The following is a 25,260-nucleotide window of genomic DNA, read 5'->3' on the forward strand; positions in this document are numbered from 1 at the left end:
TTTTCCTGGCAGTACCAGCTTCTGTTTATCTTTTGTGTCTGCACGTGTACCAGCAGAACTGCTGCTGCCTCCCAGATGTTTTCTGACTGAAGGCTGACATCTCCTGCATCCTCTCTTCAAATCACATCTGACTTTTGATTATTGATCACAAGAAGCTTAAATGATAGAAGTGCTAGTCACTTCAGTGACCTTTCTTCTGTGCCTTTTGGCAGGTGAAAATGACAAGAGTGGTGACATTTCCAGTTGGCAAAGCTGTGTCTGGGGGAGGTGGTGGCGCAGGCAGCTCTCTGACTCAGTTGCAAGTTGCCAAGTCGGGCTGGAAGCTAAGCTCTTTCTTGTGTTTCCACTGCTGTCCTCCTTGGGAAATCTTTGTGGATGTAGAAATAATTGGAATATTGAGACTAGAAAAATAGCATTCACAAAAGTAAGTGTGTTATTCAGGCAGAGAATTGGTATAAAAACATCAGAAGCACTCATGTAACCAGGGCTCTCTGTCCCTGAGCTTTGGGGTGATGGAAACTGGGAGGGTAATACTACATAATAATAATAATGCTACAGCAACCTTTCTGATAGCTAATTATTAGAACAGTTAAAACAGTGGTTTGTATGATAGCATGGGAGATGATCTTGAAATTAGAAAGAAAAGCTCATTGTAGATACTTTGAATGCCTTATGTTGGTGTCTGAAAGACTGGATAGGTGTTACTTTTTTTGAACTTTCCTAACAGAAAGCTGTTGCTGAAAGGAAGTTTTTTCCACACTTCTTTTTCCCATAGAGCACTTTCCCCCTTTGTTCTGTGTGCTTAAACTGGTAGCCTTGATGACCATGCTAGAGTGGCAACTTGTGAGCTTGTTCTGCAGGAAGCTGCACCGTGCTTTTGGTGGGATTTATCTTGTGTCAGGGTGGTCCTGGAAGTGACTTTGCCTGAGACTGGAGTGCAGGAACAGGCCTGGGTGGGTAAGGTGGTGGGAACATATGAGGGGTAGCACAGAGAGGAGAGATGTGGGAATGGAACTCTGCCTTTCAGTGGCAGGTGGCCAGGACAGCAGCTTAGCTGGTGCTCTCTCTATTGAATGTTTTTGTTATACTGTAATGGTCTGATGTGCTGTAGATTTTCTTCTGATTGCTTGTGGAGGAAAAGGGAGCCTTTCTTCTTTTGGATGAAGAAGTTGACTATTGAGTCATGGTGATTATCATTTAAAGAACTAGAGGTTGACGACAGTTACAGGTGGAAAATTGCAAGGTCTTTGTAGTGGTATGGAAAACTTTCCCTGGCCTTCATGAGAGCTGAAACAGTAAATAGAGTTGAGGTCAGGAAGGAGTGTTGGTTGGGGTTTCTGTGAGCTGGGGAGGGAACTTTTAGCTCTAGGTGACGTCCCTCCATCCCTTCTGGACATCCTGGAGGGACTGCTGTATAACAGCATTTAAGCTCCATTTATTGTGTGACCTTTAATTTGGCTATTGGCAGTGTCTTTGATATTTTCTGCTTCTTCCTGGTGTGGCATGATGTAATTTTTATAGCTTTTGGGTTTTGCATCTGCAGTGTATTACAGGCTGCTTTGGAGCAAACTTAATTCTTCATTTAGTAGATCGTGTTGTCAGCTACTTGGCCATCTGGCCTTGATGACCTCCTTGATGGAAACCAGAAAGCACTTTCCTTGAACTAAGTTTCCTTCCACATTCAGATGGATCTGTGAAATTCAAACCCCTTTTGCCTACTTGTGGTAAAGACTGTAAAATTTGTCTCTCTTCAACCATGGCAAACATTGCTGACATGATGTTGTAGAATAATTATTGTTTCTATAGCACGTTAATAGCAGACCTTGCAGAGTGCCTTGTCAGCCTGAAACTTCACCTTGTTTTTGTGGCAAAGGAGACCATGAGCAATTTTATTAGGGTGTTGCAGACATGCATAGTGTAGCATGATACTTGTCCCTCTTTGACAGGTTGTTGCTCGTGATGTGTTCATGTGTACATGCACAGGCATTTGCATAATTAAGGCATTGCTTTTAAAACAGGTATTTCCAAAATGTATCATCTACTATTTATGAAGGAAAAACTGAAAAATGTTGCTGTGATGACCTAAAATGTACCTTATTTGTAAAGGGGAAAGAATAAATTATTGGATATTCCTATGGTATTGTAAGTATTAATGAGCCTTAATGTGAATTAAATGCTTGGACTTCTGTGGGTTGACAGATGTGAAACTATTAGAGTTGGTCCTCATAGATAGAGCGGTAAATGTGACAGGAGAATTAATTAGTTTTTCTTTCTTTTTTACATTTTATGACATGCTAGTAAGCCCTGCAGGTTTTGAAAAGAAAAGTAGAATATAAAGGTAAGTTTTGAAGCTAATAAAGTAGTGTAGGCAGATTTTCCACCTCACTTCCACTTGAAGTAATTGTGTGTGTGTGAGGGGAAAGCATCACTTACAATAAAAATTGAATATTATAATCTGAGGGAGCTAGATTTTAGAGATAGAAAGATTTAGAGGGTATTGCTGTTAGTGTTCTAGTCTTGTGTTAAAATGATAATTTAGGTGAAACTATAACTTTAGTATTTTTAGATCTCTAGGCATTGTTCTTAATTTTTTTCTTTTTTCTTTTTTTCTTTTTCTTTTTTTTTTATTTGATGTTGCATAGATATATTGTTAAGAATCTTCTATATTTTGTATCCTTGTCTAGGAGACACAAATGTTCATCTGATGCTTTTGTTTCTGTCTTTCTCTTTTTAATAGCCAGGTGGTCAATCTGCCACTACACATCCATCTTGTCCAGTCCTGTTTCATTTAGTATTTAGGAGACAGCAATCTGTAGTCTGATGGTGATTTCTTGTCAGTCTGTGTTCTAAATTAGTATTTGTGTACTTCAGCCAAAATGATGAACCACCTCTTTCATTAAAATTATGTATCTCAATTACTTAAATACTTGCCTTCATTTATTTTGTTTATTTTTAGATCCAATAAAAAGTATAAAAGCTCCGTTTGTGTCTTACTTATAACATTACCTCATTTTATGCCATGTTTATTTGTAACTTTGGTAGCATGAAGAATATAGTAATGTTATTTAAAATATACTTGTTATTATAGGAAATGATAAGAGGCTAAATCTCCCATGACAGGCAGAGAGCATCTACAGTGAAGACATGCTGACAAGTTGATTTTGAGTGGCCTTTATTTGTAGCATTTATAGATTTATGGGCCTGAGAACTGCAAAAGGGGTGGAAGGGGAGCTATTGACTCCAGCTGCAGTTTTTTCTCAACCACAAGTGAAATGGAATATACAGAAAAGCGAGCCCTTTATTTTCAGTCTACAACTTGGCAACTTGTTTTGTGTTTCCTTGTGGAGCAATAAGCTTGGAGAGACAGTTTTGTTGTTTGTTGGGTTTTTTTTCCCATCTAGAACTATATTTAGGTTCCCTTTATCTCCATTGTTTCATCTCTGTCCAGTTACAAGCTTTAAGTTTGTAGTCTGTGGCTTGTAGACATTTTGTGAGTTGCAAAGCTGAGGTTATTATCCTTTGCTTGTCCAAAAATGTGGCATGTTTAGTTGCTTTGTTTTAGTCAGATGAGTGTATTTTTAAGACAAAAGGGTTATCATTGTCTATATGAACTAGAAGATAATATGTCAATCTGATATATTTTTGCATGAATTTTCATAGGTGTTGTCCCAGGTATCTTAGGGTGGCCAGGGTTACCTCTCTGTATCATGGAGAAGTTGCAGGAAACACACCTGCATTTTTTGGAGTCCTGGGTGGTTTTAGTGATGCTATGTTGTAGTTAACAACTGTTCCACTGAATTGTAGTCAAAATTCATTCTTTTGTTACTTTGTTTAATTACAAACTAGAAAATGTTTTGTTGTTGGAATAAATGTCTGAATGTGTTCTTAACTCATTCTTTCTTTATGCCTGCCTTTTGAATTTTAAGAGGTAGCATTCACCTTTGTAGACTGTCAGCTTCATTCTGGAGATGGACGTCTCAGTCTTGGCCTCTTTATTAAGGCTGATTTATGCTATCTTTTGTTTGTTTTACAATATTTCTTTGTTTAAGATCAAGAAGCCTGGGTAGCAGCTTTGCTTTGCTTGCATTTAAGTGCATTAGAAAGTTTATCATATGGAGCTGCTAAGAAAGTAGACATGGAAGATTTAAAAGGGTATTTAAAAGGGTATTTTGTTTGGGTATAGATATGTAGTGGGCTTTTTGGTTTTCAGTATTGTGTTGTGCCACTTTCCATATGCTAATGTCAGTGTTCAGAAACACAACAGCAGTCCTATCTTGTGAGGTAGCACTTAAAAAAACCCCAACCTTTTAATCTTATTTTTTTTTTTAGTGTGTATTTCTGTTCTTTGAATCGTTATAGTGTATTGATCATCTTCTTGCAAGCACTGTTTTCTATCAGGACAAAAAGCTGCAGATTTTCTTCTTGGCTATATCAAAACAAGAGAAATTGCCGTGTGGTAGGGAGGTTACTGGCTTGTGGAGTGCACAGGCTTGGATCTGAACAACTAATAGCTGGCCAGGAGGAAAGACCTCAACTGTTGTCCAGTCTCCTGAGACTTTTTTATTTGTTTGTTTTAAATATTGGTCTTTCTTAAACTTGCATATGTTCTCTTGGCTTATATTTGACAACACTTTCTGGTAAAAGTTGGTGTTTAAGGATATGAATTCCAAACTCTTCCTTTTGTTTTTGTTTTGATTTTAGTTACTTCAAAATAAACCCCTCAAATAACTAAAAACCCAAAAACACATTAAAATTTGCAAGAATTATGTGACACAAAATTAGGGTAGTAGTAATATAAAATAACTTTCTTCCTGTTTAATCAGGGTATGGTGATATATGGCATAGGATATATGGGATAAAGACTTTCCTAAAGACAAGTTATACTTAAGTAAACTTGCTTCTGAAAGTCATCTTTGTGCTGAACATAAGAGTGAGCTTCAGAGGCTGAAAAAAATAATTATTTTATTGATGTGGCATATAAAAATCCTTTTTAGAAATTGAAACTGTTTGAAGTTTATTTTTTTCAGAAGAACTAGTAAAAGCAGTTCTAGTTTTATCTCCATAATTAGAAAGGGAGGAACATTCTGAAGACTGAAATGGAGTTCTCACCATTGTGTATGGTTGTGTCAGTGGCTTGCAGAGCTGTGTCTGTAAGGAAATGCTACTCATCTCCACCTGGTTATTTTTCTTCTCTGTTTGTCTTAGGCCAAAAGTAGTGATGAAAAGGAGGAGAGTTGCAAGCTGCTAAAGGATCTGCGGGGTGAAGATACATGGATGTCTGCTGATGTGAATGAACGTGTGGAACCACTGGAAAAGGTAATGAAATTGCAAATCATTGAATTGGATTGTTACCTTTACAGAATGTTTGTATGAACAGAAGACTTAGAGGGCTTTAAGATGGTATTTTAATCCATCCCAATTTCTGATTTTTTTATGCTTTGATACTAGCTTTTTTTATGGTAGAAATCATCTTTTATTCACCAGGAGTTAAAAAATTCTGTCATTCAATTCCAGCTTTAATTTCTACCAAATTCAGAAAAGCTAGTGCTATCAGACAATGATAGTCCCATTGGGAGAAATCTGGAGGATTCAAGGCTTCATAGTAGTTTCATTTGTAGTCATTCACAGGAGAAGCCTTAATGGAGCCTGTGAATATCACATCCTTTTAATGTGCAGGTATTTCAGCAATGGAAAGATGTGTACTGATATTGGAGTGATACCTGAAAAAACAGGTTTGACCAAAATAAATGTATTGTAGTAGATAGTATCTCTTTAGTTGTAGTGCCTTAGTTCCAATGAAAAAGATACTGAGAGGGGGAAGAAAATTTGATTATGGTTGTGAGGTATGCCCTCCCTCCTTGCCCCTACCACCCTAGCCTCTCCCTCCCTCCACAGAAGAGAGAGAGCAGTAAAAATAAAAGGTATTTATGTGTGTTTTACCTTTCTCCAGTGTCGTTTGATAAGTAGGTTTTGATTATTTTTTTGTATATGGGTGATGTGGTTTACTGGATCTCATTTACATTTACTTGTAGGAACATTCTGTGCAGAAGAAAAAGAAAAAGGATAAACATTCCAAAAAAGCTAAGAAAGAAAAGAAGAAAAGTAAGAAACACAAGTCTGAAAAGAAGGATGACTTACTTGATAGTTCTTCGGTAAGTTAGAAATTTTAAAATAATTCAAATTACAGTGTTAAAACTTGAACCATTTTAGTCCTGTGGGTACACATGGTTAGTAAAATTAAGGCTTATTCTTATAATTTTCTGTTGGGAAAAATTGCAGCAAAATGTGTCAGTTTTAATGTACTGAGTATTTAATCAATTTAAAATAGGCTGTTACATGAGTGCCTGTGAATTTTATAACAGTAAATTCACTCATTAGGAACTAAAGGATTTATAGTTTTTCAGCAGAGAAAAAATTAAAACATTCTGATATAGAGAGGAAAATTTCACAGATACCCTGTAGTCTGTGGTATATGATAGAAAGATATATCTAAAATTGCAAATAGTTGAATTTGATTTTAAGCACGAGTTACCTCTACCTTTTTCCACAGACGTTCAACATCTACACTCCCAACAACATGGGAGTTGTACATGGGTCTGAAGGACTTGAGCATTTGAATCTGTAAGGACATGCCTTCACATGGAAGGGCACTCTGGCAGAACAGTGCAGAGACTGCATTTGGAATCTGGGTGCTGCCTTCTGGCCACATTGTGGAAAACATCTTCCCAGAGTTTTTGGTGCATGTCAGGCGGCACTGTTAGTTTTAATTTTCAGAGTTGCTTTTATGGAGTGAAGGAACATCCATTACAATGAGAGTTATTTTTCAGGGGTTAATACCAGAGATAAACTGTAATATCAGTGTGGGAAGTAACCAAAGGCACAAATGTCCCACCTTCTCCATGGGAGTCACCAAAACCCTTCAGATCACAACGGGGTCTCCTAGGATGCAACACAGTCCTGGCTATAACTTCCATCCAAAGTCTTTTACTCCTTAGATAGGTTCATGTGAATAGCAAAGAAACACTGTTCAATGCAGTCCTCTTGGATTCAAGTGAAAAATCTCAGTACACTGTTTGCAAGTGCAAGTGTAGGAAGCTGGGTACAAAAATAGCAGGCAATAGCATGTTGTACCATGCTTTATATTGTGCTGTGTAACTGATCTAACTTTTTAAATGTGAAACATACTTAGTAATGCATTTAGATTTTTTAAAATTTTGTTTTTCTTATGCCATAAATCCAATTGGTTTTGATTTTGTTTTTATTCTGACTGTTTTAATTTTAGCAGAGTTATGCAAATAAACTGCCAGTATGAGCTAGTGTTGCACACTGTGGTGTGCTCATGAAGTAAAATGTTTTGATCACGATGGAACAATCTTCTATGGGAATATCAGTATTCTGGTTTTATTATCAGTATTTTAATATATTAAACAGTAATATATTAGTAATGCTAATCAGCTTTAATTTTGATTATCAATATAATTGCTAAGTACTGCATGTTATTAAGTAGTGTGTTAAGGTATTACTTGTATTCTTTACATTAAACTCTCTGTTTAGGAATCTTCAGTTGAATGGGTTGAGTCAAATGTGTCACAGTCAGATGACACAGAAGAGGCTTGGAAGGTCAACGAGCAACCAGATGCTGCAAAGGAACCTTCCCTGCAGGTGGGCAGGCTCACAGCTACTCCAGAGATAAATTCATCTTGTGAAACATGCTTTGATTTCTTGGGAGCTCTTTTGAAGATTGTTGAGCAAAAGCTGTTTTACAGACAAATGTCTTTGTTTAGCTGAGTAAATGCCACTTTTCATTGATTGGAAGACTTTTCTACCTAATAGTTCTTAGTGTTTAATGAGGCACTACTCTTAATGTTGCCCAGTACCAATTCCTTCTGTCTGGTTTTGGGGCTCTTACAAGTTTGATTTTCCTGCAGACAGCATCTTAAAGGTCTTGACTAGACATGTTACTTCTTCATAAGTTTGGTGGCTGTTCTACAATTGACTAAATTGTCAGCTGGCCTTAGGTGACCCTGCATGAGTGGGGGTTTGGACCAGATGACTGCCAGAGGTCCTGTGCACATCCACATTTGTGGATGCACATTGCTGATGTGGACGTAGATATTACTGATCACTTGAAGATAGATGATTTTTCAGTTCCTTCTTTCTTGGAGGAGATTTGAGAAATGGAATGTTGTGTTTTACCTCTGAAATTCTCTGGCATGTTGCCTAACATAAATTTTAAATAATAGAGACAAAGTGACATACTGTTCAGATCAACAACTACGACTTGAACTATGTGGAAGATAGGAAGATTCTTCTGCAAGTACATGTTTCAAAATGGATGTAATCTGGTCATTTTGGTTGCTATACTAGAATTATAGAATTGCTCTAAATACTTGCCTTTATAGAGTAGTTGCTTACAATGTATATATCACTGCTTGCTTTTGAGGCTTCAGGTTTTACCTGTATGAAGGTTGTAGATATATCTAGGCTTTTAATATGCTGCTTTTCTTTAGTCTAGTCCTTTAAAAATCTCCTTGGTCTGGCTTAGGTTTTGTAAATGTAGTTTTCTAGCTGAATTTATTTATTCTTTCTTATTATTTATTTATTCTTTCTAGCAGAATTTAGATGTATAACTTTTGAGTTTGAGGGTGCAGTTAGTGCTTGGATATCTGAGCTATGAACTGTGTTCAGATACTGATTGTAGATTTTATATACACTAGAGGAGATGTAAGAGATCATGAGATTAGAATTAGCTAAATGAGATGTACAGTAGCACTCTGTACAGTCTGCATGTTTACTAATGGCTTAAATACCATTGTAAATATGTATTTCATATTACAGGGAGACAAGAAATTTATTTAAGTATTAAAACAATGGAAGATTAGGGTTCTTAAAATCATATTTGCTTTTCATTGAAGTATTTCATATATGTTTCTAGAACCTATACTGTTAATTTTCAGCAGCATTTGTTAGTAGTTACACTACTTTGGTTTGGCACATAAGCCATGTTTTTGTTGGAATTATGAATACTGATTCTTTGTGTTTATTTTAAAGAGGGAAGAATGGATGAATTTAAACTTCATGTCATTGAAAACAACGTCAGTAGCAGCTGTCAAAGGTGAAAGACACAAAGAAAAAGTGTTGGAACGACAGAAAGCTCAAGAACTTGAGCAGGTAGGAGGAATTAATATCTTAATTTTTTCTGCCTTTTATTAAATTTTGTGTGATGAATAAAGTAATGAATTGGTTCAAATATGTAAGTCTTTATTATTATTAAAACTAATGCCTGATGTGATAATGAATTTAATTAAATTGGTCTGTTTGGATGGAAGGCTTTCATATATCACGCTTGTGGAGAAAACCCTTTTAACTGTCTTCTAGGTAAGGAGAAATCTACTTTTGTTAGTTGTAAGTTCTGCTAGTAGCAAGTAGACCATTTGTCTGGCCTTCTCCGTGGTGTGTGAAAGGTGCACCATTGTTTAGTGTGGTAAAAACTTAAAGTTACTGTATTAAAGTGTAGGGTACTGAGGCTTGTTGTTTCCTTAAGAAAGAACTCAGAGCAGTTGTGCCTTTCATGTCTCAGTTGTTGGTGAGCACATGTGTGACTCAGGGTCTGTCAGGAGAAAGGGTTGCTGTTCTTAAATTAACTCTTTTTGCTTACGGTTGATGACTCCTTCATTTGTTCATTCATCTTGTTAAATGCTCTGTAGTCTGATCTGAAAACGTAATGATGGATCACTAGAAACTATTTCTTTGTCCTCACATCTCGCAGCAGGCTCTTTCTTGCCATTAGGCTTCCCAGTTAGCTGTGTTATGTTTGGGACCCAGACTGACTTGGATCACTATTCTTGTGCAGTATGCAGTGCCTTGGTTAGTCTTTTGACAAGGGATTAATATTTTGAAAGTTTTTTTTCTCCACAATTTTTTTTTCCTGAACGTTTTTTCAGAGCTGTTGGAGGATCATTTAATGTGGACATCCTAAATCACCAGAATGTCATCATAGTTATTATATGGTTAATGACAGTTTATATGTATTCTTAATCTTAGAAAAGAATGATTTTTATAGACCCTCCCACCCAACTACTTGCTGTCCATGCAGGTTTGTACTCCTGTGTTTTCTACACCAGTGTCTGCTTTTTCTTTGGTACCCAAAACAATGTGTAAAACAGATGCTTAGACCATGAAAGTGGTGGTGATGAATTGACAATATAACACAGACTTCATACACAGGTCTCTCAAAATTTATCAGATATTCTATAAAATACAAACCATATGCTATGCACACATTGAAATTATTTCTGTTTTAGGCCATGCTGTCTGAGAGAGAACTCAATCCCTATTGGAAAGATGGTGGTACTGGTTTGCCGCCAGAGAAGGATGAAGAAGGTTCAGTTAAGAAAGGTAAAGAGCAACTTTTACTAATAATCTTAAATTTCCGTCTCCAATTTCTGGACTTTGTGTTTCTAACAAATTACTCCTAATGTCGTTGTAACAGGATTATAAATAATATGTATATATTATTATCAATATATGCAATAAAGTAAAATTTGGATGAAAATTCCATTGTGAATATTGGGTTAATATCATAGTATGTTGTTTTGCAGAATTTCTTTTCACTGGGTTTTAATCTTGAGTGGTTTGACCTTCAGTATCCTTACAGAAATTCTCCATTTTGAACTAATTAAATAAAATAATGATTTAATCAAGACAAGATAAATTGTTGTCAACTCATTTGATTCCTTTCATTTCATTGCACAAATTACAGTTTTAAAGTTTTCACCCACAGAGTCTGAGTCATGTCAAAATGAAGTACATTACAGATGCAGTTTGTGAAAAATAGTATTTCTGTAGCCTTTTCACTTATTTCCTTAACCCAGGGTTATCCTGCCCATTTCAAGCAAACACAGTAATAAAAACCTTTCTCATAATGTCATGAAAAATTTATTGTATGGTGAGAATGGTCCTTGTATTCTGTCAACAGAGAAGAGTGGGGTCTGAGCTTTTTGAGAGCCTTTCCCTGTGGACAATCTGTCGCAGAAACCATTAGCCTCATGCCCACTTTTAGGAGTCACAGAGATCAGAGATCTGTAAGAGCTGACAGGCATCAGTGTGTACTCAGAATGTTAAGACCACTGCTAGCTTCTTACATGGGAAGCAGTGGATTTCTCAATTCAGTTTTTGAGAAAGGGAATTCACTTGTTTGTGTGTAAGGAGTATGCCCAAGAATGGAAACAGAATGTGGGAACAACAGGAAGGTTCTTTAATGTACTAAAGAAACTCAGCAACTTCACATATGCCACTCCTGTCTTGGACACTGCTTATGATAAACTAGAGAAGCTTAAATTAAATGAGTGGTAATGCTGAGGTAGAAGTAGCATTAACTAATGAAAATATGTAATTATATTTGTATATGAATTCTGTTTTTGTTTTGAACTCCTTCAATTTTTACAATAAGTTTAAGTGAAGCTTTAATGTCACATACAAAATAAGGTTAAATAGGAATAATTACTTGAGATGTAAAACTACAACCTCTCATTGCTTTCTGCTTTAGTTACAGTGGTAGAAGATGCTGGACTAAGTTGGCTGCGAAAATCATACCAAAGGATGAAGGAGCAGGCTGAAAGAGAGAAGCGAAATTTTGAGGAAATTGTAGCTGAGAGATACGGGGTAAGGATTTTCAGTTACATTTTCTTCATGCTAATAGATGCTTGGAAAAGATTACTTTCATATAAAGGCACAAGTACTTAATGTGTAAGATGTGTAAAGAAGCAGGAATAAACAGCCTTTGACACATCTCTCAAGTGATGAAGGGTCTAAAGCTACCCAGCCCTTTATATTTTTTTCGTGTTAAATGTTTTTAATATGTGGGATCTTATAGCAAATTTAAAATACTTACACAATACCCTATGGCCTTAAAAGTAGTATGACTTTTTTGTTCTTTCTTCTAGTCCGTGGAGGTATTTCAGTCACGATTAGAAGAAGCTGAAAAAGCTGCATCCAAAAAAGAAAATTATCACAGGAGTGGAAGATGGAAGAGGACTGACTATTCAGAAAGTGAGGAAGAGAAGAAAGACAAGAAAGTACAGCATGTTGAAAGGGTGACACGAGATGAAGATGATAGAAACAGACACACGTTTGGGGGCTATTCCAGGGAAAAATATGGCAAGGGGTGGGCGCAGGAAGACAAGGGTTACAGAAGAGATGTGTCAAGAGCAGACCAGGAATGTAGACGCAGTAACATGGACTCAGTATTAGGTGGCTACAGCTCCAAAGCAGAAAAGTACTCCAGTGAAAAACAAAATCAGGAAAAGAGTTCATCTCTAAGCAACTTGAAGCACAAATTTTTGAAACCCTCTGAGGATGATTTAACGTCTTACAGTGCGCCCAGGGACTCCAAGTTTAAGCAGACCTGTTCCAAGGAGGACTCAGCTCATAGCTCTTTGAGCAGCCGTTTCCAGAAACCTGGTGAGGATACTGCACTGTGGACCAAAGCACACAAAGAAGAAAGCAATGAGAAATTAAAATCTGATCAAAAATCATCAGGTACTAGGGAGCAAATTGATGGCAAAAGTTGGAAAAGAACTCCGGGTGATGAAAAAGAGAAGTTGCAACAGGAGCATGCGGGCGATACCCCTGAGAAGAAAGAGATTTTATCTGACAATAAATCATCCTCTAGGTATTTTATGAACATCTTTACTTGGTTTTTATTTGCTGTATTTTTCATGGCAAAATATAACAAAAGCTCTATCTCCTTTTTGACAATATAAGCACTGATTATATCAAATCTCTTTAGTTGGGAGGAGGAGTCTTAGCCTCCGGCTAAGGGCAGCTAGAAAAAGTAACTTAAGCAGAAGTAGTGAACATCCCCTACCGGATCTGTCTCCTCAGCACATTTGAGAATTGCTAATGGCAGGTTATTTTCTGCTTCTTTCTAATGTTAGTTCAAACTGCAGTAAAATTGGCCTCTTAGGCAAAAAAAACCCCTGCAAAATATCTTAACAGTCATTGAATTTATAAAATATAATCTTGAAACGTTAGAAAATGCTGACTAAAAACTGAAATAATTAATACAGCAGGGATAGGTTTGCCACTTGTGAGATGAGTTCATGTGATAAAATAGTAGCATATGAAAAATAGTAGAAGGTATTTAATAGAAAGTGTGTTTTCTGTGGTGAAGAGGAAGCATTAATAGGAATGGGAAACACAAACTTAATAGGCAGCAGGAATTTAGTTTTTCATAACTTACTTTAGAGAGAGACAACAGAGAATAGTAAGGAGAGGTGGTCAGACAAGTAAGTTGTAGAGAACTGACCTTTTGCTCTGCTCATGGACTCCTGTTCTCCAGTATTAGAAGCTTGCTGGTTCTTCCAGTGATTTGACTAGTGTGGTTGTTACTATGAATCCTTTCTTTCAGATCTTTCCAGTAGGCATGTGCAAAAGTATTTTAGAATCAGGGTGATTTTATTTAATTGCTTGGGAAAGCTGAACAAGTGAATGTTCTTGGTTGGAGTATATAAGAAGAATGGTACAATTTGGTTGAAAAAAACATTTAATGAAATATGATCAAATATGAATCCTTCTTTCTTATGTGTTTATGTCACTTATTTGCAGAAAAAACTTCTTATAGCAGGCTTATGAAGTATTTATTATTATTTCTATATGTATATATATATATAAATATATATACATATTATATATGTAGTACTTACCTCATAGTGTATTTCCAAAGAAACAGTGTACATTAAGGAGTACTGTATGAGACTACTGTATGACTAACCAGAAACAGGCACCTTAGTCTACACAGTTCTTTTTGTTTTGTATGTTGGGTATTTTTTCCAGATTTTACTTGCTATAATTTGATAGAAGCCAATGAAATTTGAATTTTCATTTATAGAAAAAAATATAAATTATTTGCATGATGTTCACTTACTGTGTTTCTATTTTTTAAAGCATGAGCTTGAGTACAAGTCATGGCAGGAGTAGTTCCACATTCTGGCATGACTATTTTGTAAACACTATGTCTCATTCATAAGTGTTTGTCATGTCTTATTTTATTGTTTAATTTATTGTTTACCTAGGTGCTATTTTGCTGGAAAATGAGAAGTATATTTTTACAGTTGTTTTAGTTACTCTGGTAGCATTAAACCTGTGATGTATGAGACATTAGACATTCAAATTTAATGATCCTTTTTCTTCTACATATTGTCCCGATAGTTATTGCACTGAAATGCCTGACGTTTACCAATTAAATGTGCTTTGTAAACTTCTGGTTAGAATGATCTATGGAGTGTCTGAAGTGAAGCCTATGGGGCTTCCTTATCTGTTGAGTCCTGGTTTGCTCATGACTTTGTTCAGGTACAAGGCCTGCACAGTCCACAGTTGTTTCCTGCCTTCCTTTGTGGGATGGGGTGGAAGGTGTGGAGCTGCTTGTTGCTTTGTGTGTGTGGTGTGTTGACCCCAGCAGCTAAGCACATCCCAGCTGCTTGCTCGTTCTCACTCCTGCAGGGGGAAACCAGAAGAGCAGAGGGGAGAAAAACTCATTATTGGATAAAGGCAATTTAATGAGTGAAGGAAAGGGACAACAACATGTGATGCAAAGGCAGTCAGTCCCTCACCACCTCTCATGAGCAGACCCATTCCCAAGCAGTTTTTGATCAGCAGCTACTTTGGAAAGACTGCTCTCTCCAGGCTTTTTTTGTTGGGCATGACATTATGTAGCATGAAATAGCCCTTTGGCCAGTTTGGCTGTCCTTGCTGTGACCCCTCCCAAAGCCTCTGCTCATTCCAGCCTGCTTTCTGGGGGTGCACAGTGCATAGTAAGAACCAGAGAAAGCCTTGAGGCTGTGTAAGCACTGTTCAGCAGCAGCCAAAACATGGGTGTTTTATCAGCACTGTCTCCAGAGACACCTAAAGCACAGCGCCAGAGGGGCTGCTGGTCACTAACTAATGAGTGGTTTAGGGTTGCTCAAAAACTCACCATCTAAGGTATTAGCAAAAATAATATAATTTTAATATAAATCTATAAAAGTCATAAAGACTAAATTTAGAGGTAGGCTTCACTCTATTATTTACTGCATGAATGAAAATATATAAAGGAAAACTGAGTTAAAATTGATTTAGAATGTTTTACACAGAGTCTGAAGACACAAAAGGGTTAGGGGGACACTTCCATTGAGTCACAAGGTGCTGAGCAGACCCTTGCTGTCTAAACACCTGATGGAGCTTAGGTATGGCTAGGTCCAATTTTTGTTTCAGACTTGATCAATGGTTTACATGTCAAGGATTACATCTGTAATTAATTAGGATCACCTGAAGAGCCACTGTCCAAGATATCAGCAAGAAGTGATCTTAGTATGATGCTGTAAAAGTATCAGTTCACCACAGGTGAAATTTTTACTTGGCTTCTGATATAGCAGCAGTCTGAACATATTTACAGTTTTAAGATGAATCACAAGATTTTAGCAGTACTTAATTATTGACTAATTTAACATTTATATAGTTATGAGTCAGTAGGATTGATTACAGTCCTAACAGTGACAATTACAGATCTGAGATTGCAACATTCATACTCTACTTGCTGTATGGTATCTTAATTCACACATGCATGCACATGGACAAAAAGAGATCTATACATAGGGATATATACATCTCTGTATATAAGGATAAAAGTGTATAAATGTATAAAAATATATATCTGTGAATATATAAAAAATGCCTGCTAAGGGTTCCTCTTGAGTTCAGTGAAATACTTCAAATGTATTGGAATTTATCAACAAGCAGGAGCTGAGCCTCAAGGAGTGGAGAGTTTCAGCCCTGGTCCCCTTTTCAGCATTCTATTATGGTGCTCTAATCTTTGCAGACTGGGGAGCTGGTGAGTTCTGGGAGGTGTCCTACTCAGTGTAGTGCTGGCAGAGCCCACTGTGGTCCAGGAGGGCTCAGAGGGCCTCACACAGCACTGCTGTTTGTGAGGTTGCAATGTGCTGTGCTGCAGTCATCAGTAAACTTACATCCTGGCCACAGTCCATCTCAGTCACTGGAATTCTGAAAATTCCAGGAGCAATGGTACTGTTCCACTCAGGCTATGGTTCAGGTGAGTAATGATCAGAGGCTGCCAGGGGCTGACTGAGTATTTCTGCCTTAGTTCCCCACTGTGGCAGACACCAGGAGTTCCAGGTGTGGACAGTGTGCTCCCACCTTAGCCTGGCAAGAGTTCCTGCTACAGTCAAGGAATACTTCATTGGTCCACAAATGCCAAAGCATAACGAGAATCCCTGGGGTTGCAGGATGGCCTGGGAAGGGGAGAGCTAGGCACAGTGTGGGGGGAAATGCACCACTGCATTGCTGTGGAAAAAATAAATTCCATCCCATCCAGCCACACCTAGTAGTACATGGAATCATTGAGGAGTTTGTGATACCATTGCCTCAGTATTGTTTTCTTCAAAGAAACAGCTACTCTTTCTGTTTGGTTTTTTATTTTTGTTGTTGTTTTTTTTTTTTGTTGTTTTTGTGAGATAATGGTGATTCACTTTTTTTAGTTGCAGGTACAAAAGCAGTTAAGATTTTTAACTGCCACATTTACTAAGTGCTATGGTAATTGTGACTGGACAAAGCTGCAAATTTTGGGAAATGAGATTGTGTGCGGAAGTGGTTTACTTGCTCAAGTTCAAAGAATTCAATTACGATGATAGAAAAGATAATTCTTTTCCTCACAGAAGAGAACTAGATGTAGAAACTGTTTAGCTAATATTTTCTTTTGAATGTGTTTTCTGTTCTGGTGCTGTTAAACCCAATTGTGCATCTTCTTTGATATTTTAATCATATTTCTTAGCCAATGAAATTACTAACCTGACTCATTAGTAAAGTGGGGATTACTTAGGCCTGCAAAACCATAAAGCCTCTGCTTAGTGACATAACTTACTTCCAAGTTCTTCTGAGACAACTTCTTAACTCCCAAGATTCTGTGTGTTTTGAAACAGTGAATAACTGTCTTCCTGTTTCTTTCAGTCAGAGGTTTTTTTGTTTTGTTTTGTTTTGGTTTGTTTTTTTATTTCATTGTATTTTGTAGAAAACTTTTGGAACATTTCAGGTTTGGATATGTGCAGTAGATACCTGTTGAGAGTAATTTATAAGCTGCTGCTTTCTTTTTCTTCTTGAAGTTTCAAGACTTGTAATACATGTACTCTTTTGGTAGTGTTGTCAGTCACAAAAGTAAATCTTTGAGGTGAAGGCTTGAATTAATAGGTGTTGCTGGTTCAGTTCCTCATCTCTCATGCTGAAAGTACAGCTTTTAAATTTTATCTTTTCTAAAGCACAGAGGAAGTTTCTTCAGCCTATAAATCAAAGTGTATTGGACAGTTATGACACAGGTTAATTAAAAGTGCTGATTGGATGTCCAAGGGATGTCCCCAGAGGAAGAGTCCATCATCTAGTGTTTGCTGGAAGTCGCACTTAATAATGTGACTGATTCAGAGTTTAATTTGAGAGAAGATAAAAAGCAAATCAAAACAATATCCCGAGTCTCAAAAAAACTCAGACAGTGATTCAAGCACTAGTGCCACTTAAAAAAAGCATATATGAATTAATAAACACGTTTTGTTCCCTTTTCTGAAGTAGTCTGCCTTGCTTTGGAGGATACAACTTAAGGAAAAGTGGGAACTTGATATTTGAATGTTTTGTTTCTGGTGAAATTAAAGTAAATTCTGCTGAGTTTTGGGGGTTTGGATTGCGCATCTTGAAAATGAAGAAAAGCAACTTCAGTAATTTTCTCAGGACTGGGGAGATCTGGTGCTAAAAGAGGACACCATCTTCAAAGATTTCCCATTCTTCAAATCCTACAGGGTTTAACCATCAGTTAGTGAATGAATTCTCTCTCTAACAGCAGAAACCAGTATCATAACTGTACTCATGTATCTTTTGTGTTGGATATTTTACTTTTAGATTTAATTTTTTTTAGTCTTTCCTAGGGTCAGAGAACAAAAGCCAAACTTACTTGATGCCTCTTTGCATTATTTCTTGGAGTCCTTGTTTAATAAATATCATAAAAAATCTTATGCTGTTTTTAATATTAACATTAAGGTACAATACTCCTTATTACCAGCTGTGGTTTCTCTAGTGGGACTTCATATTTTAAAATGGTACCAGTTAATTTTCCATGGAAACTCTACTGTATCAGCCATAACATATACAGATGCAAAGACTGTACTGTGAGCAGATAAATATGGGGAAATAAGTAATTTTCAAGAGGTGGAAGGCCATTTTACAAACAGAATAACTCAGAATGGGTGACTTTGCAGAAACTGAGAAGTAAAAGCATGGCCAAAGTCAGAAAGAAGAATTTGATTGTATTAAAATAACTTTCTGTGTTTCTTTCCCTTGTTTTTTTCTTGACTATACCCACTACTGACTCTTGACTGTTTTTTCATGCTGGGAAAATGTTCATAGATTGTGCTTTTCATTTGAGCTGATCTCAAAACTAAAAGGAAATAAATCTCATAAAAATTTTATTCAAGCTTCTTGGTTTCAGAGTCTGTAGCCACTTCTGCCTGCAAATACATTTTTATAATATGTAGTTTTCAATGATTTTGCCAATAGAAGCATATGTACAAGTATAGTAGGCTTATCATACTTAATTACACAAGTGAATACTGCACTGTTTTTCTGTGGCTTTAGTGTAGCTGGTGTTTTACAGATCATCAAAGGATGAGCCGCCTCGGGTCCTTAGTGAAGAGGAGATGAACAGACTGGGAGCGAGGATTGTGAAAGCAGAACTCATGGGAGACACGGTAATGGCTGTGAAAAACTGTCATGATTTACTGCAATTTTCCTCCAAAGCTCACAGTGATTTAATTGTTCGGGGGGTTTTTTTTATATATATAAAGGCTATTGATTCAAGCAAATAAAGACTTGCAAAATTTGGTATTTGCAGATACTGCATTTACAGTAATTTCTGATTAAACACAATAGTTCATAGATTACAGTATTCAGGACCCCAGGCTTTTTAGGAGAAGCAGCATATCTAAAACCAGTTCTTCTCTAAATACTCTGCAAGTATTTCTTGTCTTTTTATAAAAAAGGGAGCAGGTGAAAACTACAAAGCTCCCTGTCTTTGTTCCAAGGTAAACAGTCTCTGGAGCTTTACTTATTTCATCAGCTTTGTCACAAGTAGGTGCTTGTAGTCCATAGCTCTGCTGTATAACCAGGCTTATTAATAATGATACAGAAATTGTAAAACTGAAAGGAACAGCATATGCCATTGCAGCCAGCTCTGCAATGGGAACAGCTGAGGAATGCTTTGTGGTCCTGCCCTGACTGAGGTTGGTCTGTGGAGCTGGGAGAAGCAGCTGCACATTTAACGTAGCTTGTTTCAGCCAGCTACCTGGAGGAACAAGAATTTCACTCTTGTACAACACTAAATGTGGAAGTTGATGTATTTTATTTATTACATTAAGCACGGTTATAGTAAGTTAATTCCGTTCAGTAGTACTATCTGGAAGTTTCAGTTATAACAAGGTCAGAATCTGTTAGTTATTAAGCTGTGTTTTTCAAGTGCTTGGCTCTGAATAGCTGCTCTTAAGGAGCTATTTTTGTATTTCTTAGAAGCAAATGCTATCACTGGGGGCTTTTGTATTTATTTTTGAAAATTAATTTTTATTGCACCTGTTTAGTTTTTCTCTTGTGACACAATATTTGCACCAAAATCTGCATCTTTAAGAAATAATAAATAAAATATTTGTCTATAGTAATATATTAAACATGTTATGTCTCCAAGTGGTAAATTAATATATCTCAAGATGTATTGATTATTTGATTTGTGGAAAGTTTAAATATGTTTTATTATTATTGCTGGACTAGGACGTGGTGTTGTTAAAGCCCCTATCAGATGGTTCAAATTTTGTCAGTACGAAGTGCCCATTTTCTAAATATTTTCTTTTCAAACCAATTTTATGTTATGAATTATTTTTCCACAGACTTTAGACACTGATATGTATATGTAGCTTTAAACAACTGAACAGCAATACCTTATCTAGAAATCCTGTCCATTTTAAACATTATTAATTTCAAAGGTGAATTAAAAGTAACTTGAAGCAATTTATTTCCTGCTAAGGTATAGTGTTAATGATTTAAATAGATGTGTCCATATGTTAATCTCTGGTTTTCCTAGTTAATTATAAAAACATACACTAGTGAGGAAAATATAAGTAATTATATGATAGGTTTCTGAGGAACAGGTTTAGTGTAAGCTATCTATACACTAGTTGTTAAGGTACTGGGGAGGGAAAGGTTTTCCAAAGACTGATGGAAGGCAGCAAAAATTTGTAAACTTTTTTTTCTGATACTGCTCAGCTTCAGTAGCACTGCCTAAATAAAACTTTGGGCAAAATCTGGTCCTTTTCTTTTCAACCTGATAGGAACTGAATGCAAGTGATTTGATGAAAAATATATATGTATTCTTTGTGGAAAGTGTAATTCATTGAATTGTCTATTGTTTTGTTTTGCATTGACCCAAATAATGTTGCAGAAACCAGTACTACAATTTTATTATTATTTTTACATATACAGTTTTCTATACATGCACTTTGAATCAACCTAGTTTAAAAAAAAAAAACTGAACTAAAACCAAACAACAACATTTTAATTAGTAAAACAGCTAATACAATATGTATAATATATAATAGCCTTGTGGCATTTTAAATATTTTTCATGGTCTTTCTCTAATTAAATTGAAAATGCAGCTTGTTTAAGCAAGTTCATTCCCACACATCAGAACAGATGGTTATGTAACAGCATATCCTGGTGGCTGGAGCTTGAGGTTGGCCATGTGGGCCAAATGAATTCTGAATCTATTTTTGCTACTGATTTGCTCCCTGATGTTGGTCAAATGACTTCATTTTGGGGTGGCAATATGGGCACAATAGTTGGAGTCCAGTCAATGAAACTGGCAGAGGGGTTAGAGTATAAATGGTTCTATTATTTAAAAGTTGATAGGCTGTCAATTCCTAGCAATCCAATATACTCTAAAATACTTGTATTTAGTTAATAGGCAGATGAATAAGGGAACAGGACCATCAAAACTAATTTTCACAAGCCTATAAACAAATCTTTTTTTCTATCTCATGTGCATTTTTAATTCTCAAAATGAGGTCTGAAGTGCAGAAGTTGGATATGACAGAGAGATGTGAAACTTCATAGCAAAAATTTCTGAGAGATGTTTCCCTAGACCCATAGAGCTGATGTATGTGTGTAAAGGTGTGTATGTGTGTGTGTGTGTACAAGGGAAAAAAAAGAATATGATGTGTTCAGGCTTCCTTATTTAACTTCCTATACATAGAGTAATATCTATGCTTAGGTATAAGAAGCATTTATTAGTAGAACTTAATAATGATTAAGAGTATGTTTTCTGGTCTTTTTATGGCAATACTTGTTCCTATACTTCAGATGCCTCTATTCTGAAGATTTTTTTTTCATGTTATATCCTATAAAGAGTTGTGTGAATTGTATTGACGTGTTTTCTTTAGTCTTTTGTGTCATTAAAGTTTAAAATATTATATCAAAACACACAAAAAATGAAATTAACAGTTCATTTCAATAAGAAAATATCTTAAAAGTTTAAGATAGTTAAACTAATGGAGTATTATCACTTTCTTTGAAGGATTTAGCTTCAGAACTTCAAGCAGAACTTGACAATGCTCGCAAGTTGAGAGAGACTCAAGGACAGATTCCTGCAAAGGCTGGCAGAGATGTAAGTGGAAAAATATATTTCTTTTCTTTGCATTAGCACAATGGTATGATAGAGGTAGCAGCTGAATTAGAGAACATCAGATGTACTTAGAAACATTAGAAAGTGGGACCTCAGGTGAGTGACTGTCCAAATTGAATTGTACTTTTTGTTGGTAAACAAAACTTTCTCCATGGTACTTTAGCAAATCCAATGGGTTTTTTTTTTTTTTTTTACTCATAATATTTCCTTAGCAAGGAAATACATGTTTTATTAAGAATGAAACTTATCTGTGCTGGCTGTTACATAACTGTTGTCTCTGATGAAACTGGCACTTTAAATGTTATTCCTTTTGAAGGGTGGTATTTAAGAAATGTGAGAAAGCTTCTGTACCAACACTAATATAAGGAAACAGGGTTAATGTCTTAAGTTAGGAGCTCTTTCCTCATGATGGAGAGGTAACTTTCAGGCAAAAACTAATGTTCTTGCTCCATTTGATCCCAGTTCCACAGTGAAAATTCAGCTTCTAGTGAGTTGAGTTTGAAAAGCCACTAACTTTTTTTTGTCTGAAAAGATTTAATGTTAGACCTCCTGCACCAACTAGTATTTGTCCAGTCTTTAGAAGATGAACTAAACTGAATTATAATGTGTAGTCTCTGCTGACTGCCTTGTGACAATAGTATTTAAGTCTCACACCCTGAATTCACAAGGATTTAAAATTACAAAAGCTCTGTGTAGGTAGACTCTGCTTCATTGCAGTGCAGTTCTTTGGCATATTTTTCATATATGTAAAAAAAAAAACTAAATAAAGCAGACTGGACTTTTGCAATTACACAGGAAAAAAATCATTCAGCTTTTAAAATTGGGAAGTAAAGAGAGTGTTGTGGGTGGGCCTCAGAAATGTTGGTGGACACCTATTCCTTAGTTACTGAGTTAAAAATAACAATTTTTGTCAGGCCTGCTCTTAACCATAAGTCTGATTTTTATGTTATTTTTTTAATTAAAGCATTTTTTACAGCTAACAGTCATTGCAAAAATACCTAATGTAATATTTATGAACGTGCCTTGCCTGTGCCTCTTTCCTGGCTTTTTCTTTCCTGTATTAGCTGGTGTTTGAGGATGAGTCTAAGCTGACAGTTGCTCAGTCCTAGGCCCTGTCTTTTTGTTGCCAGGGTAGCCTTACTGGTTTTAGAGCTTTGAATTGGTTTTGACTACTGGGACACAAGCAGGATGTGTTTGGTACTCCTGTGTATCAAGGGCCAGTTATGTCACACTGTGTGTCTCAACAGCCCAGTTATTCAGAAACCATCCCATAGCACAAGGGAAGCTGATTTGTGAAGGTGTGTTTGTCTCTGCATGACTCAGCCTTTCTGTGGCATACCCCACCCAAGCACCAGCCTCAGCCACTTCAGCCAGGTGTATTGCAAGTGAGGTACCTGGAGCAGTTTCCACAGAAATGATTTTCCAAATGGATATCTTATTGATCCCAAAGTTTGATAGCTTTGCCTCCATTTCCAATAACAGGCATGAAGCATTTTGTTTCAGGCAGGTCTGTTGCTGCTTCTGTGGAGCAGCATGGCCAATGTCATGCTGGGAAGTCCTAAAATGTGCCTTTGCCTTATTTCAATTTCTGTTGTGAGAACTGGGGAGATAAATCAGGAAGTAGTGAAGGCAATTTTGAATGCATCTCCCTAGGAAGTTTTTTTCCTTAATTAATTGGACATGGATCAATTTCCCAATTCTGTTCCCTGCGTGACTGAGTGATGACTTACGCTAGTATAAGGGGTGTATGAATGGCTGGGGTTCGTACAGAGGATAGGATCAATTCTTCTGATAGAGGTGCTGTTTTATTCTGCCTTAAAGTGATCAAGAAACTATGGACTAAAGGGAGTATAAAGTGCTAGCTTAAATGCCATTTTAATATTATATAATTTTATTTTGTTTGTAAGTGAAAGTAGAGGAAAATGCAGCTTTTATAGTGTGACTTAGTGACTAGTTTTGTAATTTTTTTGACTTAGACAAGAATTCTATCCCAAGCAGTCTCAAAAACGTGGTTGTGAAGTACAGTTGTCAAAAACTGATTGGAGTTTAAAAACGTTGTGTTTCTCAGCTGATATATTTCACCAAGTTTCAGCTAGGTAGAGCCCCTCTGTTGTTCACTCTAGCTTGCCTGAAGTATGTAACCCTATTCATTTTAGTATGAATACAGTTAAATTATCTGTTATTGGAATTTGGGGTATTAATGCATATTGTACTTAAATGCTTGGGCCACATTTAGATTGTGCTTGTTTGAGCAAGCACGTAAGTTTGAGCAGGAGACAACCTTCAGGGTCTATGGAAATAAAAAATGTTTTGATTTCATTTGGGGTAGGATGAAATGATGCTTATTTTCAGATGCTCATTGTCTAATTTGTCTTGGGCATTTTGAGAATTCAAGGCTGCACTTTTGAGTCCTAGTGAAACTGTAAAGAGAAGGCTGTTGTATCATAGGATTTCTGAGTTGGGATAGGTGATAAAAATTATACCTATTGAATGAAAGGAGACAGCAGAAAATTGTGGAGGCTTCAGCATTTAGAAAACAACTTCCATGTGTTCATAGTTTACTTCTTAAATACAGTTTGTGTGTCTGTTCTGAAGGTTCTACACAACTCGAGATTTTATTACATTGGTTATGAGGATGTCACCTCTGGCATTGTCAGTACCAGTCACAACTGATGTAATTTGTACTTTTATTTGGTATTTTTATTGAACAAACTATATCTGGAACATTAGTACTCCTTTGAGGCACATAATTTAGAGTGGGTTTTGCTACTACAAGAATTGGAAAGTAAAAATTTAAATGAGGAAGAGGCAGAATATAGAATATATCCTTTGGAAGGGACTTACCATGAGCATCTAGTCCAACACCATAGTGGTGGATGAATATGGTATAAGAATATGCATCTTTTAAATCTGTTTTCAGTCCCAAATGAAATATGGCTTAGAAGAAAAGCTTCTCAACCCTAAGCTTTTTTCTGTATTCCATAGAACATAATTAGTATGCAGGAAACAGAAAGTAGTCTCTGCTGAGTAAATGCTAGAGATGGTTTTCAATAATGATGAATTGCATTTGAAAGACAAAATCAATACAAAATTGAATGAATGCTGGAAGGTGGTACTTTAAGCAGAATAACATGGTAGGGTATGGTGTCACTGATTATTTAAAAGAAGAGAGTTCTGAAAAATAGAAGCAGCTATAGGCTTTCTGTTATGCATTTGAGAATATGTAGGGAAAATATGAATTATTTAATCAGAGAAAATCTTCTTTTGAATAACTGAATTTTCTGGGGAAGTCCTTCAGCCTTTGGTTTAGTATGAGTGTTTTTCTACTGAAGAGTATTCAGTGCTTCTGTAAAGCCTCATGGGCATAGCAGATATCTGTAGAGTAAGACTTGAATTTTGGCAGACACAGCATTTCATTTTACAGTGGCTGACATGATGCTGCTTTAAAGGAGAAAACCTTTTCTAGGCTACGTATTGCATCTGTAAGAATAACAGACTCCAGGCCA

General features: G+C 36.3%; 1 protein-coding gene across 1 annotated transcript in view; it reads left to right on the forward strand.

The window, feature by feature from the left end:
- Positions 1-25,260, forward strand: part of CWF19L2 (CWF19 like cell cycle control factor 2) — a 61,725-nt gene that overhangs the window by 6,642 nt on the left and 29,823 nt on the right. Inside the window, exons 2-10 of the mRNA XM_015640786.1 lie at positions 5,206-5,316; positions 6,033-6,152; positions 7,555-7,662; positions 9,052-9,171; positions 10,305-10,398; positions 11,549-11,664; positions 11,946-12,673; positions 18,686-18,779; positions 21,647-21,736. Of these exons, the coding sequence (XP_015496272.1) occupies positions 5,206-5,316; positions 6,033-6,152; positions 7,555-7,662; positions 9,052-9,171; positions 10,305-10,398; positions 11,549-11,664; positions 11,946-12,673; positions 18,686-18,779; positions 21,647-21,736 (1,581 nt within the window). The remainder of the gene's footprint in view (positions 1-5,205; positions 5,317-6,032; positions 6,153-7,554; positions 7,663-9,051; positions 9,172-10,304; positions 10,399-11,548; positions 11,665-11,945; positions 12,674-18,685; positions 18,780-21,646; positions 21,737-25,260) is intronic.

This window comes from Parus major, chromosome 1 (genome assembly GCF_001522545.3).
Source record: "Parus major isolate Abel chromosome 1, Parus_major1.1, whole genome shotgun sequence".
NCBI classification, from domain to species: domain Eukaryota; kingdom Metazoa; phylum Chordata; class Aves; order Passeriformes; family Paridae; genus Parus; species Parus major.